Genomic DNA, 12979 nt, shown 5'->3' on the forward strand with positions numbered 1-12979 from the left:
ACTGCACATCATCCATCACTATGTTTCCTGTTCCCTGCCCAAAGTATGCATTAGGCAATGCAGTTCCTAACAAAATAATTAATTACTTCGTTGGTATACTTGAAAAATAATTTTATAAAAATCACAAGGTGTTCACTACCACTGAATTACATTATTCCAATCAACTGAACTTCAAGTTCACTATTGTTAAGCAAGACATAAAAGTAAATTGTGTTTGAATAACTTTTAAACAAATGTATAATGGGCAACAAATAAATAAGTCCAAATACTCAAATTGCAACTAAATAATAATGGTGACACACCTCTAGTATCATGTCCCAACTGTCGACAGACAACTGTAGCATCATCACTATCCCAAAAGTCATCACAAACTGTACCATAAGCTCCATTAATGCATACTTCAACACGTCCTTCTATACTATTGGATCCACCAACAAGACGAATAGTTCCACTAACGCAACCTTTGAAAAATACATATCATAACAAAACCATAATTATTGCATAACACCAATAATAATTCAATGTTATAAGGTCATGCAAAGCTGAAATGCATCAAATTGCTCATTTTGTACAACATTTAAGCTAATTTGACTTACGACAAGTTTCAGTAGTCACAGTCAATTGAGTTGATCTATCACTTTCTCCTAATTAGATTATGATTTATATAAGTAATAAAAAAAACTAACTGCACTGTAAAGTGACATCACGTAAATGTGTACAATTTGATATTGAAGTAGTTGGACAAGTATTGCTTGAATTAAAACAATTACCAGAAGTAGAGCTCACAATATCTAAGCTCCATATGGGTTGATTAGGTGAGCCAGTTCTATAAACCAATACATAATTATAATACACTTATACATGTATACACTTAACAATGAATCTTACAATTCTAAATGGTTATAAGTATCATAAGTGTCATATCCTAGCTGTCTGCAAAGAGTGCTTGCTCTAAGTGAATCAAAACCAGCATTGCATAGAGTGCCCCACTCTCCATTACAATAAACTTCAACTCGTCCTTGACTAGAGAATGTAGCTCCTTGAAGACGTATCATTCCAGGAAATGGAGCATTCCATATCCTAGTGGTATCTGCAACAAATAAATCTATAGTATTTGTAAAAAAGCTAATACTTACAGCAGCTGACAGTAGCATCATTAGAGTTTGAATTAACACATGCACTATCACTATCAGTAGTAGTAATAGAATAGGAACATTGAGCAATAGATAAATAGCTGCTGTCACCACAACTAACATGATCCCACGTCACAGGAAGTTGATCTGGACCATAACTAAACAAAAAATAATTCTAAAATATAATTCTATATATTTATTAATTTACATTGTGAGTCCAGCTCTAGAGTAGCTTGAAGCTCCAGTGTATCCCAACTGATGACAAATGACATTAGCTTCAGCTGAACCATAAAAGCTATCGTCACAAATATTGCCCCATCCATCATAAAACACTCTCACTACTCCACTACTGTAAGTGGTTGATGCCAAATTGTTAAGTGAGAGAATGACTGTTCCTGGTGAGCGTCCTATTGGATGATTATTTAAACAAGTTCTTTGTTCATAATTTAATTAATTTAAATAAGTGTTTTAATTTACTATTTATAGTCACCTCATCTAAATAAAAATTAATTTAAACAAAGGCATGCAGAAATACGACAAAATAAACTTATAAGAGCAAACATAATTATAGACTTTAGCTAGTCCATGATAATGGCTATCTACAATTTTCTTATTTGCACAAATAATGCCTTTTTGTTATGCACTTAAATTGTGACCAAAACATTGATCACTTTCAAGAATGGCTACACACTAAATAGTTAGATACATAAAAATGAGCTACAAATTTAAATACAATCATCAGTTGAGCATGGTCAAGGCATAACAAACTATAACAAACTAATATAACCAAAACACAATATCACGAACAACTTAGCAATCATATCACACAATGTGACAAGCAATAAACAGGCCTGTTACACTACCAAAACTTACTCTCAATAAGGCAAAACACACCAACATCATCATCATGCTCACAACTTGACTCAACAGAACTATAATTACAATGTATTAAGGTGTCCTCAGCTCCAGTGCACTGTAAATTATCAAGGAATATTCTACCAGATCCTTTGCCATAATAAGCATTGCCAGAGAATGTACCTCCCTGGTGAAGAGCTATTTCCATAATCATTATTTATAAAATAATACATTCCTCTTACGTAAACGGTTCTGTCCCAGTTGTTTGCAGACAACCTGAGCATTAAGATTAGTCCAGCCATTATCACAGACAGTCCCCCATTCATTATCAATACATATCTCTAAACGTCCAACCCCAATGTAAGAACCATCAACCAGACGTATTGAGCCATGAGTACAGTTATCTATAGCATAATAATGATAATAATAATAATAATAATAGAAAAACCATCATTAAAGGTACGTGTGCTGGGACAGACTACTCCAACATCTTCATGATGTCCACAATTGTGTGATAAAAGATTCGAATGACTGCACTGCAGTATCAATGAAGCTTCAGTTCCATCACAGCGAACATCATCAAGTATTATAGAACCATTCCCTTGTCCATAATATGCATTACTGTGGTAGTAGGCACCTACCGTACAGAAGGAAATTTTGGAGGGACTAAATTTTGGCAAATTGCTAAATTTTTGATGATTTGTATATAATTTGGCAAATTGTAGCCATGTGCTATTGAGCATGCGTATAATGGCTCAAAATGGCGAATTTTTATTTTGGCGAATGGCTATCAAAACACCAAATTCGTCAAATTTAACTACCTCCAAAATTTCCTTCCATACGGTATAACAATAAAAAAAATATATATCTGGTATAAAATATAATTTAATTTCTTCTGATTTTTTAAATACCTTAAGGAGACAAATTGTTTGCGAGTAATTAATTTAGCAAATTTTAGCAATTTTAAAATATTGCTAACTTTAATTTCTGATTAAATTATTAATATTACCTTAGGGTGGGTATTAATTGCAACACTTAATTTTAGCGTTTTTTAGCGAGTGTACTTAAAATGCTAATTCAACCAGCCACTAATAATAGTTATTATGTACTTGTGTAAACAAGTACACAAGATAGGCAAGATCTGTGACAAGATAACAGTAGATAGGGTGGTCCTATTACGTATTCTGCTCTTAAATGTATAGATTGGGCTTCTTGAGTTGTGTTATGCTATTGAATGGGGGTTTTACCATTGATTTTCTTCCTATTTTTGCTAATATTGCATTTCGCTAAATCAGGGCACCCTTTAAAACGCTAAAATTTAAGAGCGCAATTAATACCCACCCTAAGGTAATTGATCAAAATGTTAAATTAAATACTAGCCAAATGTCAGTATTACAAAATTACTAAAATAAGTACACAGTAATAATTGTCTCCTTAAGGTACAAAGTTGTCAGTACTGCACGTGAAATTATGTTTGATGTTTCATTAGTGGCTAAATTACAAAAGTATGGTACAATTCTATTGGTTTATAAAAACACATTTTAGTTGTGTTTCAACTATAGCATTATAACAATAACATTTGCCATCTCAAAGCATAGCACATTACATATAAAGAGGATGAAAACATGTTTGTTGACTTTTGCAGTTTATACAATTGTATTATGTCATTTATAAACTAACAGAAGGATCAAAAACATCTAATTGGTTTTAGTTCTTTTTGTGAAATGATATTTTACACATTATTTTTCTTAGTATTAGATCTACCATTAAACTTCTGAGTTTCTACATTATAAATTTTTGTTAGCTAATACATGTGACCATGAGATGAACATTATGAATGAGAGCAGTATCTCTTTATATCTTTGAATAAAAGTGATGTGTTTAAATATGCACATTGACATGTAAATACACAAACCTATAGTAGAGAATCCAAGCTGTCTACATACAACTTGAGCATTAGCATTACTCCAGTTATCATCACAAATTGTTCCCCAAGTGTTATTATAGCATATCTCCACACGCCCTTCAAACATTGAACTGCCATTGACAAGCTGAAGTGCCCCAAGGCCACAATCACCTGTTAAACGTAATATGGACAAATCAACTTTTAGATATAAAATGATTGTTACAGAATAAGCTAGTCGCAATGTAGCAAAACAATTTTATTTCTAAAAATGCGAAATAGCTAAATACAAATTATTCTGTAAAGCTGACTGCAAAGTTAGTTTTATACTGTAATATGATACAAGAACAGATCATACTACCGTACATGGCACATACTTCGCAGATGTAAAATTTTGCAATTTGGCTGCAATTTTAAATTTGCAAATAAAATTTTGCAATTTTAATGTAATTACCACACCTACTATACAATCAGAATGCTACTTTGCGGATTTTAATTTCGCAAATTTTTCCAAAACACGAAAATCACGAAATTTAATCCCCACGAAATATATGCCGTATACGGTATGTTAACAAGTTTATAGTCTTGGAAATCATAGATCCATCACACTGTAAGTATAAATCTACATGTAAGTACACCATTATGGCAAATACTATATTGCTTATAAAAGCATGCAGTGCTTGTTTTATAACATTAATTTTATTTAAGCTAGCTCTTGTATAATTCTTACCCAGGGCTTGCTTAATGACACAGCTGCTGAAAGTCACTGCAATCAATATTCTCAGGAGTACAGACATTGCAAATTTACTTCAGGAGCTAAGAAATAGACAGACCAAATTTATTGGACTCGCCACGCTTGCATAGGTGGGTACTAAGCAGTTGTTTATATAATTAAAGGGGGAAGGGTTGAAACAGGAACTGATTAACAATGAATAACAAATACAGTTGATGCATTGATCCCACAAAAATGAAAATGACCATTATTTGTCTATCGTATTATATAGGCATCAAATTGTAAATAGACTAGTATTTATGAAAGTTCTAAAATAATTGTTTTTTAATATTTCTAATAAATGCATTTTCAGGAATTACACTTCTGATGTTGCAGACAGGCACTAATCTAAAAGTGGGGCTCATTATTGGAACATAAATAACTTTGATTATAACCCAAAAACATTAATACTTATAATCATTAGCTGATACTGATTAATTACTATGCTTACAGTAGGCAATTGTCCATTTGTATCTATGGTTCATTTTTCCTAATTCAAAGTGGGGCATACGGGGGGGGGGGGGGCTCTAGCCAATTTACACCTCCCTCCAGATTCTTAGCTACATAGATGCTATAGCATTATTTACACCAAAAGTACTCTTGTTTAAACCGAAATAAAATTAGCTAGACAAGTTAAATCATGTGGCTAGCAGCTTAGGACTGCCTGCATATTAATTATAGTTACATAAAACTTTAAGTTTATAACTAATGTAACTAGAAATAGACACTACGTGCTTGTCAGATATTGCCAATGCTATGCATAACAAGGATTACACAGTGAAAGCCTATAGAAAGAAGTTCAGACCACATAAAAATTTGGGGCTTTGGCAATAAATTGCTAAAGATGGGAGGCTTTTCAAATATGGGCCCTTAATCAAAATGTAATGTGGGGCTCCAGACCATATCCCAAAATGTAAAGAAATTAATGTAAAAAATATAACAAAAGATTTTTAAAATGTAACAAATATATATTCTATTATCATACAAAGATGATTTTTGACGGTAACTTTAAAAATTGTGACCCAATATGAGAAATCCAGGCTAAATGCTCCAAAATTGAAAATTGAGATTTAGGCTCTTCTTAATTAAGCATATTTTTTCCTTCCTTTTGGTCTTTGTCCCATCTCATTCGACGTTATCTAGTGCCGAGTTATGATCATTTATGCAAAAAGAATTCTAATTGGATGTAATTGAGTTACAACCATTTTTATTCATTTATCTTGCATTATTGACATGGTGCACCAAAAAAAGAAAGGTCTGTAAATACTTTTCTTAACTCATTGAGGGCAAATAATTATGGTATCAAATACCATGTACCGGTTTATTTTCACTGTGAAATATTTCCGTGATCTTAGGTTTCTTGCTCAGTCACAAAATTTTTTCACTACAAAACTCTGCATTTCATTGCCACGTGGTGCAGTCTGCAAACTATTTGCAAAAATTAATTCCGCAAAATCTTAGAAATGCAAGATTCGCGAAAATTTTCCACCACACAAATAAACCAATCATATGGTAAAAGGAAATTCTTCTTAGAATACATTTTTGATAAAATCTCAGTTTTGATAAGGTACTACTGTTACAACTTTGAGTAGCCTTATCTCTAATTGATAATTCCCACAGATAGCCTGTTTTGTCAAATCAGGTCACAATTAAAAATTTATGAAAAATAAATGACCAACTTTTAATCACCTCAAACTTTAACACAACATAAGTACCAGAAAATGTAATAAAATGGATAATTTTTTCCTTTTCAATTTTGGGGAAATTTGACCAAAATTCCTGTACTATGGTGGAGGGAGTTTAGTCAGATTTTGGAGAAACTTAATGACATTTTGTAAAAGCTTAAACTTGATCAGAATCACCTACACAAATAAGTCTAAGTACCATACATGCATAATGCATCAGAAAATGTAAAAATGGAGATTCTCTTCTTCTCGATTTATTGTGAAATTTGGCCAAATTCCCTGAGGGAGGGGCTGGCTACACTAGACTAGACAGGGCTTTTGTTTGATTTTGGAGAAAATAACCGCAGGTCCACTAAAACTCCATCTCAGAGCTTTAATGAGCTGCATGATTCTAATTGCTCTCTTTACAATCATGCTCACTATTCATCTATAATTGCAGTTAACCTTCAGCCATGAGTAGATATAGGCCAGCTGACATTAGTCAGGCAGGGCCCGACCCTCGCGGAAGAACGGAGAGTCAGGACGTGCAGTTACAAAATTATTTCAAATTTACAGTTTGCTTTTTAATGATGTGTAGATACTATATATAAGGCAACAAACAAAAATATTCCTACCTTTTTGGAATCGTGGCTCAGATTCTTAAGTCCTCTAAAGAAGCTTCAGTCCTCTGCAAATAAGTCACCCAAGCCCAGCCCAGCCCGATTGGAAGGGGAGGGGCTCTGTGAGACTGTGTCACTCAATTACACCATAGACCCTTTATTTGGATTTATTTTATAGACCTCGCTGTAGACCTCTCTGTAGACATGTTCTAGGACATCCTAAATGGATCTGTGGTCATTTTATTTTTCATTATAAAACTTCCTCAGGTATCTATGGACAACATATACAGGGGCGTAGCTGAGGTAGGGCCTGAGGGTGCCTGGGCCCTACCATCAAAGTAGCCTTATAATTATATTCATTGCAATTATAACCCAAAAGATTATATTCATTGTTCTTACAATAACAAAAGGGGGTGGCTGATAACCACAGCTCTTTTTAAAGCTCTATACAATGATAATTTCACTCTGATTTTGCTCAGCTTGCAGGAAAATGCCTCCATTTTGTTACGTAAAAGGGGTGTAGCCAAAATTGTGGCGCGCTTCGCACGCCATTTTATTTTCTTGCCCTACCGTCACCCAAGGTCCAGCTACGCCCCTGAACATATACAGTGAAACGTACGAAAGGTGTCAGCTTAAGAGGATACTGGATGGAATTATTTGGGTATGAAATTGCTTAATAAATTGGAACCTAGATCTAGTATATTTAATTGTTTAGGTATATTATCATGGTTTCATACTGCTTTCATAATAAATATCCGATTAAGAATTACCTTGATGTTCTCTTTGTTCCATTCAATGTAAGTTAGTACATGTATATACTATAGCGGTTAAGCTATGAAGGTTTTGTTTTTATTCTTGCCATGCATGAAGAGGTGGGGCCAGACTACTTGCTATGCATGTGCAAATGAGATTTTAATGATATTCACTGAGCCGTAATTAGACAGCCATCATTGTACATGCACACTACCAATGCTGTAGATCCCCTAGGCACTAAGACAATTCAGTGAATAATATTATTATCCCAATGATAATGGTATGCAGCCACCATGTAAATTACTAACAGAAAGAAGGCTAGGGTAAAAATATGACAACACTGGCTTTGCCATTTCTATGAGTGCTGCATGCTATTTGTCAACTCATCACAATTGGAGATTGTCAAAAAGATAGAAAAAGGCAAAGGAATTTTAAATGCTAATGATTGCTTTTAAAAGTACAGTTGAGAAGCTGTCAAAGCAAAATAACAGTTTTCCCAAATTGAAAATCTTTAAACCATGGCCTTGATGAGGTTTTCCACAAAGCATGCTAAGTGAGCTAAAAGCATGCTTCATGAGCTGAAGAGCACTATATATTGTAGTACATGTACATGAATTTACATTCAAACAATGTTCAGACATTGTGTCTGAACATTGCTTAATTTGATCTGTCATTTTTATGAAATGGTCTGTTAAGTCAGATGGGGTTTTCCACAGGATTTTGGTGTAGTCCTTATGCAGCTACTTGCCCCAGTATTATAATACATGGTATTTAGGCAAAAAATCAAAAGGCAGGAATTCTCCATTTTATGTTTTTATGCTCTGTAGTGAGTTTAAATCTTACTCAAAAATTAGGTGTACTATAGTACACGGATTTTGGCCAAATTTAATTGAAAATGAAAAGTAGAGAACATTTTTTGTACTTTTTCCTGATACATGTATACTTGTTTTTATATTGTGTCAAAAGTTTGATTTGATTTCAAATTTTTACGACCTGGGGGCGAAGCCCCCAGGTCGTTCCTATAATTGATTTCACCCACGTGCGATATATATATATTTGTATGTCAACACTTACATTTCTTCTATACACGTTGTATTGGAGAAATAACAAGCCTTAGCAACTACCCGCCCACGCTACGTAAGTGGGTGTGGTCACGGCAAACAAGATGGCGGCTTGCACATGGGACAAAGTTATGAGCTTTCTAACAGCGAAAGAACATAGAGATACTGTCTAAAGACTTCTTTAGAAGCATTAGAAGGTAGAGAGAACATTCATAAGTCTTAATAAGAACCCAGTTGTAATTGCAAGGTGGTGAAAACAATTATAGGAATATTTTTACACTAATACGCTTGTTTTAGAATTTCCTCCTACGGCAAGAATTGGCCAAAGACATGTATTATAGTACACAGACTTGGTCTGATTTTTAAGTATAACTTAAATATTTGTAAAATAACATCAATTTTTTATTGGATTCAGCTGTACAACACAAAAACATGTATACATGTACGTATTTTAAAAATCTAAAAATGAAAAATTCTCTGCTAGCAGTTTTTAAAAAATACCCTGTCTACTTTGGAAGCCTGCTTTAGAGACGTTGAGTTGAAGGAGACACGAAAGTATGAGCAGAGAATGAGGGAAGTTGAGCACTCCTCCTTCACTTCCCTTATTTCTCCACCTCAGGTGGCTGCTGTAGCCCCCTCACCACCTCCTTCCTCAAGAGACTCTCCTCCTCTACTCAGAGAAATTTAACAGACCCTACCACTCCACAATGAATTTCATTCAATGTCAGTATTCATTCACCATCTTTCGGTCTGCAATTTGTTATATAAGGGGCACTAGGCATCATGGTAGAGTGATTTACTACTCTGATTTTGACAGAGCAGCCTCTGATGCCCACATCAATATTTCTTAAATTTAATGATTTTTTATGTTTAGCTTTTTTATTATTATTATTATTTATTATTATTATTATTATTATTACTGTTATTATTATTATTATTATTATTTCCTGATCATTTTCTTTTTGTGTCTCTAACTTATAGCCTTACATATTTTTAACCTTGCTTTGCTTTTCCTTAACCTACATGTTTTATTTCTTTTCTTTATTTTTAATAAAATTTATTGAGGGCCCCTTTCCCTTTTTACTGTAGTATTAGTATATGATATTTTGTCAAATTTTTGAGTGAACTTTAAAATTGACTGACTGCATGAGCACTAAGCCAAAATTCTGTGGGAAACTCAAACCCTATCCTGGACAAAAATTTGATCATTGTTTTGCATCTTTTACTAAATATTTTTATTATTGTCAGTTAGAACTTACATTTTATGCAAGAATTGATTGAATAAAATAATTTAAATAACTTTATTTTTTGTAGCTGCCATCATCGTTTTTTAGTAATATTATACAAAGGAGGTCAAGCTTTCAGTCTTGAAAATAAAGCATGTATCACATGGTTGGTTACTATTTAATTATTATTATTATATTTATAAATTTTTGTTCCAGAGTCATTTTGTTCCTTTTGTCTACACTACTACACTTCATACCAAATACAGTTTTTTCAATCCTTCTGGTCAGTAACTATTTTACATGCCCTCTATCATTAACATTTTAATGTATGTAGCTGAGTCGAATACCTGGGATGTCCCTTAGCAAGTGCTTGCACATTCAAGCACTTTATTCCAGTAAGACATAGTGCCTTAACATGGGCCATTTCTGCTTATATTTGCTTAGGTAAGTGTTATTAATGCGCTTTATGAGTTTCAATCCTAATTTTCAGTTCGTGTGTGGACTTCATTGTATAATTTGCATGATTATCTTGTCACTGCCAGTTATCTGACTAATGCAATACTCAATAGTGTTTTACTCATTGAATGTTTATATTATCACTTTATTTAGTCTCATTGTGTAAAAGTATTTTATTATAATTTTATGAATTTAATTTCAATATGAAGCCTAAAGATTCAAAACTGAATGATTGGGTAATACTAGCTGCTTTGCAATTTAAAGAAAAGATGCATTTTATTATATTTGTAATCAAATCAAAATAAAAATTATAAAACTAGACAACTTAAATAACCAAATATAATTACTGTTAATTTTTTTTAACTTGTCACAAACTAAAATAACTCCTTACAATATTTACTACCTAAAAATTAACTCCTTTAAGTTATGCAATCAAAGGAAAAGTGTGCACACATTTACTTGTAATTTTATACCACCAAGTTAGTCAGCTGAAGATTCCAGACTTCCAGTAAAGGTTCACATAGAGTAGGAATCACAGTAGTTGTTACAGTAGTCTTAGGAAGTGGTTCAGTTGCACTTTCCTCTAACTGCACTTAGTCTTGTGTAGCCAGACCACACCCTCAGTTCCTACATAAATCTACCCAATTATTATTGCTGATTCAGGCAAGAAAACTCTTGGCACGAGTTTTTAGCCTGGATCAGCAATAATAATTGCTGCTAAAAATTAATGAATCAAGTGTGATATCAGTACTGGTACAGTCCTGACAGGTATCATTGCTGATCATAACTGCTAGACTCAACTCTGGCCTGAACTATCTAGTATCATAATTGGTCTTGCGTCATGCCTTATTTCATTATTGTATTGTGACTGAGTGCCAAAAATCCATTATCCAGACTGCCAAATCCCAAAACTATTTAAGTGCTTATAAGACCAACCTTTTCCTTTGACCTATTGTTCACAGCTATTAATACATGTACTAGATCTAAGTGAAGTAGCATCAGAAGTAACTGATCCTGATAAAATCCATCCATATCAGGACTGATTGAGACTGTCTGAAATCCATCTTAACTCGGGTTTCAACTCTTGGGTGTGTAGTTATTACTGTTCATAATTGTGGCAAAGGTGCATGTGTAGCTGCAAGCTGTGGTGTAGCCAGGGGTGGGCCTGGGCGGGCAAGGCCCGTCCTAATTTTATCAGTGCACCATAGAATGGTTGTTATAGATAAAGAAAAAAGAGCTTTGAGTACACAAATCCTAGGAAATGAGTCATAATGCCCGCCCTCACTCGATCAGCTGGCTACGCCTCTGGCTGCAAGAGTACATGTTTGCAGGTTCACTGCATTCTGCCTCTGTAAGCAAGATGCTGGGCCTTGAGAGCAGCATCACTATTCGCTTCAGGCTCATGCTTAGAATGACATGATTCACATCACATGTCATGTGTCTCTCTATCTTTTTTTGATTTATAGTGAATCATGCATACATTGTTGCACTTGATGTTTTTTTCTGGTCTACTTTGTGACCCTACTTTTTGTTGAAGTACCCATGCATGCAAACAATATTTGAGCTCTAAACAAAATAGTGACTGCGAGAAATGAAGCTAATTAAAGATTATAGACACTCCTTAGCGGTGCTGGTATACCACTTTACTATAACTTGTATATATTAATTTTACAGTATTAGTGTATGTGCATTAGATAATACAAAACATGATGATGTGTAATCTAAACAATTTGTGTAGGAGGAATTTATGTGACTTAGTAATTCCTTTGTCAGTAGTGCAATGGCATCATTGAATAATAAGCAGAATTATGAAAAGCATGACATAATGTATGTATACTGTAAAGTATGTATGGTTGAGTTTAAACAGACTAGATATGATAAGAGTTCAATAATTATACTGTGGGAGAGTAATATTGAAGTACTTTAACCTACAACATACCATAAATATTATACTGTTTTTATCATGAAAGGTTCATCCTCTAATTTTAACTGTACATAACTGAACTAAAATAATATTAAAACTGAAGCATTTTGAAAAGTTAGCATAACAACAACACAATTTAAAGTTACTGGACCACAAATAATAACTGTAAGCTACCAATAATTATACTACAGTCATAATAATAATAAATCAAAAATATCAATTGAGCAATTATTTTTCATGAAGGAAAGGCAAGAGGATATGGGCTGTTGCTTTGCAACTGCTGTGGGTATCCCAATTGAACTCCTTGTCGGTAAGGCTCCAATGGAGTATAATCTTGTAGAGGAAAATTATATTGAGAAGCACCATGAGGTTGAGAAAAAGGCATTGTTGGGATTTGTTCTTGATGGTAAGGATTAGCAGGAGGAGGAGCTTGAGGCTGTTTAGAATATTCTTGACATGATGACTCATCATGTGTGTTAGAATAGCTAACTGCAGTAGTCAAACTTATTCTATTTTTCACAGATCTTGACCTCCTGTACCGCAATATCAGGACACACATTATAATTGCTATAATGACTATTAAAACCACAATGCCACTTATTGTCCCTCCAA

General features: G+C 33.7%; 2 protein-coding genes and 1 long non-coding RNA gene across 7 annotated transcripts in view; 1 reads left to right on the forward strand and 2 right to left on the reverse strand.

Moving 5' to 3' along the window:
• LOC109582381 (deleted in malignant brain tumors 1 protein-like) overlaps positions 1-7223 on the reverse strand; it is an 8238-nt gene extending 1015 nt beyond the window's left edge. The window contains exons 1-13 of one of the 4 annotated variants that reach the window (XM_019997047.1): positions 6963-7222; positions 4622-4707; positions 3904-4065; positions 2452-2625; positions 2231-2392; positions 2007-2186; positions 1342-1540; positions 1137-1291; positions 889-1090; positions 687-826; positions 597-644; positions 303-461; positions 23-66 (exon numbers count right to left, since the gene is read on the reverse strand). In XM_019997047.1, coding sequence (XP_019852606.1) covers positions 23-66; positions 303-461; positions 597-644; positions 687-826; positions 889-1090; positions 1137-1291; positions 1342-1540; positions 2007-2186; positions 2231-2392; positions 2452-2625; positions 3904-4065; positions 4622-4688 — 1692 coding nt within the window. In that variant the 5' untranslated portion in view covers positions 4689-4707; positions 6963-7222. Of the gene's footprint in view, positions 1-22; positions 67-302; positions 462-596; positions 645-686; positions 827-888; positions 1091-1136; positions 1292-1341; positions 1541-2006; positions 2187-2230; positions 2393-2451; positions 2626-3903; positions 4066-4621; positions 4747-6962 lie in introns of those variants that run through there. The other 3 variants (XM_019997050.1, XM_019997048.1, XM_019997049.1) reach the window with 3 other exon arrangements.
• Positions 7224-7519: 296 nt separating this feature from the next.
• On the forward strand, positions 7520-10619 carry LOC109582380 (uncharacterized). Of its 2 annotated transcripts, XR_002185067.1 has the most exons (6): positions 7520-7608; positions 7663-7744; positions 10076-10153; positions 10204-10270; positions 10322-10431; positions 10478-10619. It is a non-coding gene; the product is annotated as an uncharacterized LOC109582380 (long non-coding RNA). The 2 variants fall into 2 exon arrangements; XR_002185068.1 differs by lacking the exons at positions 7520-7608; positions 7663-7744 and adding an exon at positions 9389-9484.
• Positions 10620-12439: 1820 nt separating this feature from the next.
• The window catches only part of LOC100641465 (neurotrypsin-like), a 16151-nt gene continuing 15611 nt past the window's right edge, over positions 12440-12979 (reverse strand). Inside the window, exon 11 of the mRNA XM_019997029.1 lies at positions 12440-12669. Within this exon, the coding sequence (XP_019852588.1) occupies positions 12603-12669 (67 nt within the window). The 3' untranslated portion in view covers positions 12440-12602. The remainder of the gene's footprint in view (positions 12670-12979) is intronic.

The sequence above is a fragment of the Amphimedon queenslandica genome, unplaced genomic scaffold, assembly GCF_000090795.2.
Source record: "Amphimedon queenslandica unplaced genomic scaffold, v1.1 AMPQUscaffold_13387, whole genome shotgun sequence".
Taxonomy (NCBI): domain Eukaryota; kingdom Metazoa; phylum Porifera; class Demospongiae; order Haplosclerida; family Niphatidae; genus Amphimedon; species Amphimedon queenslandica.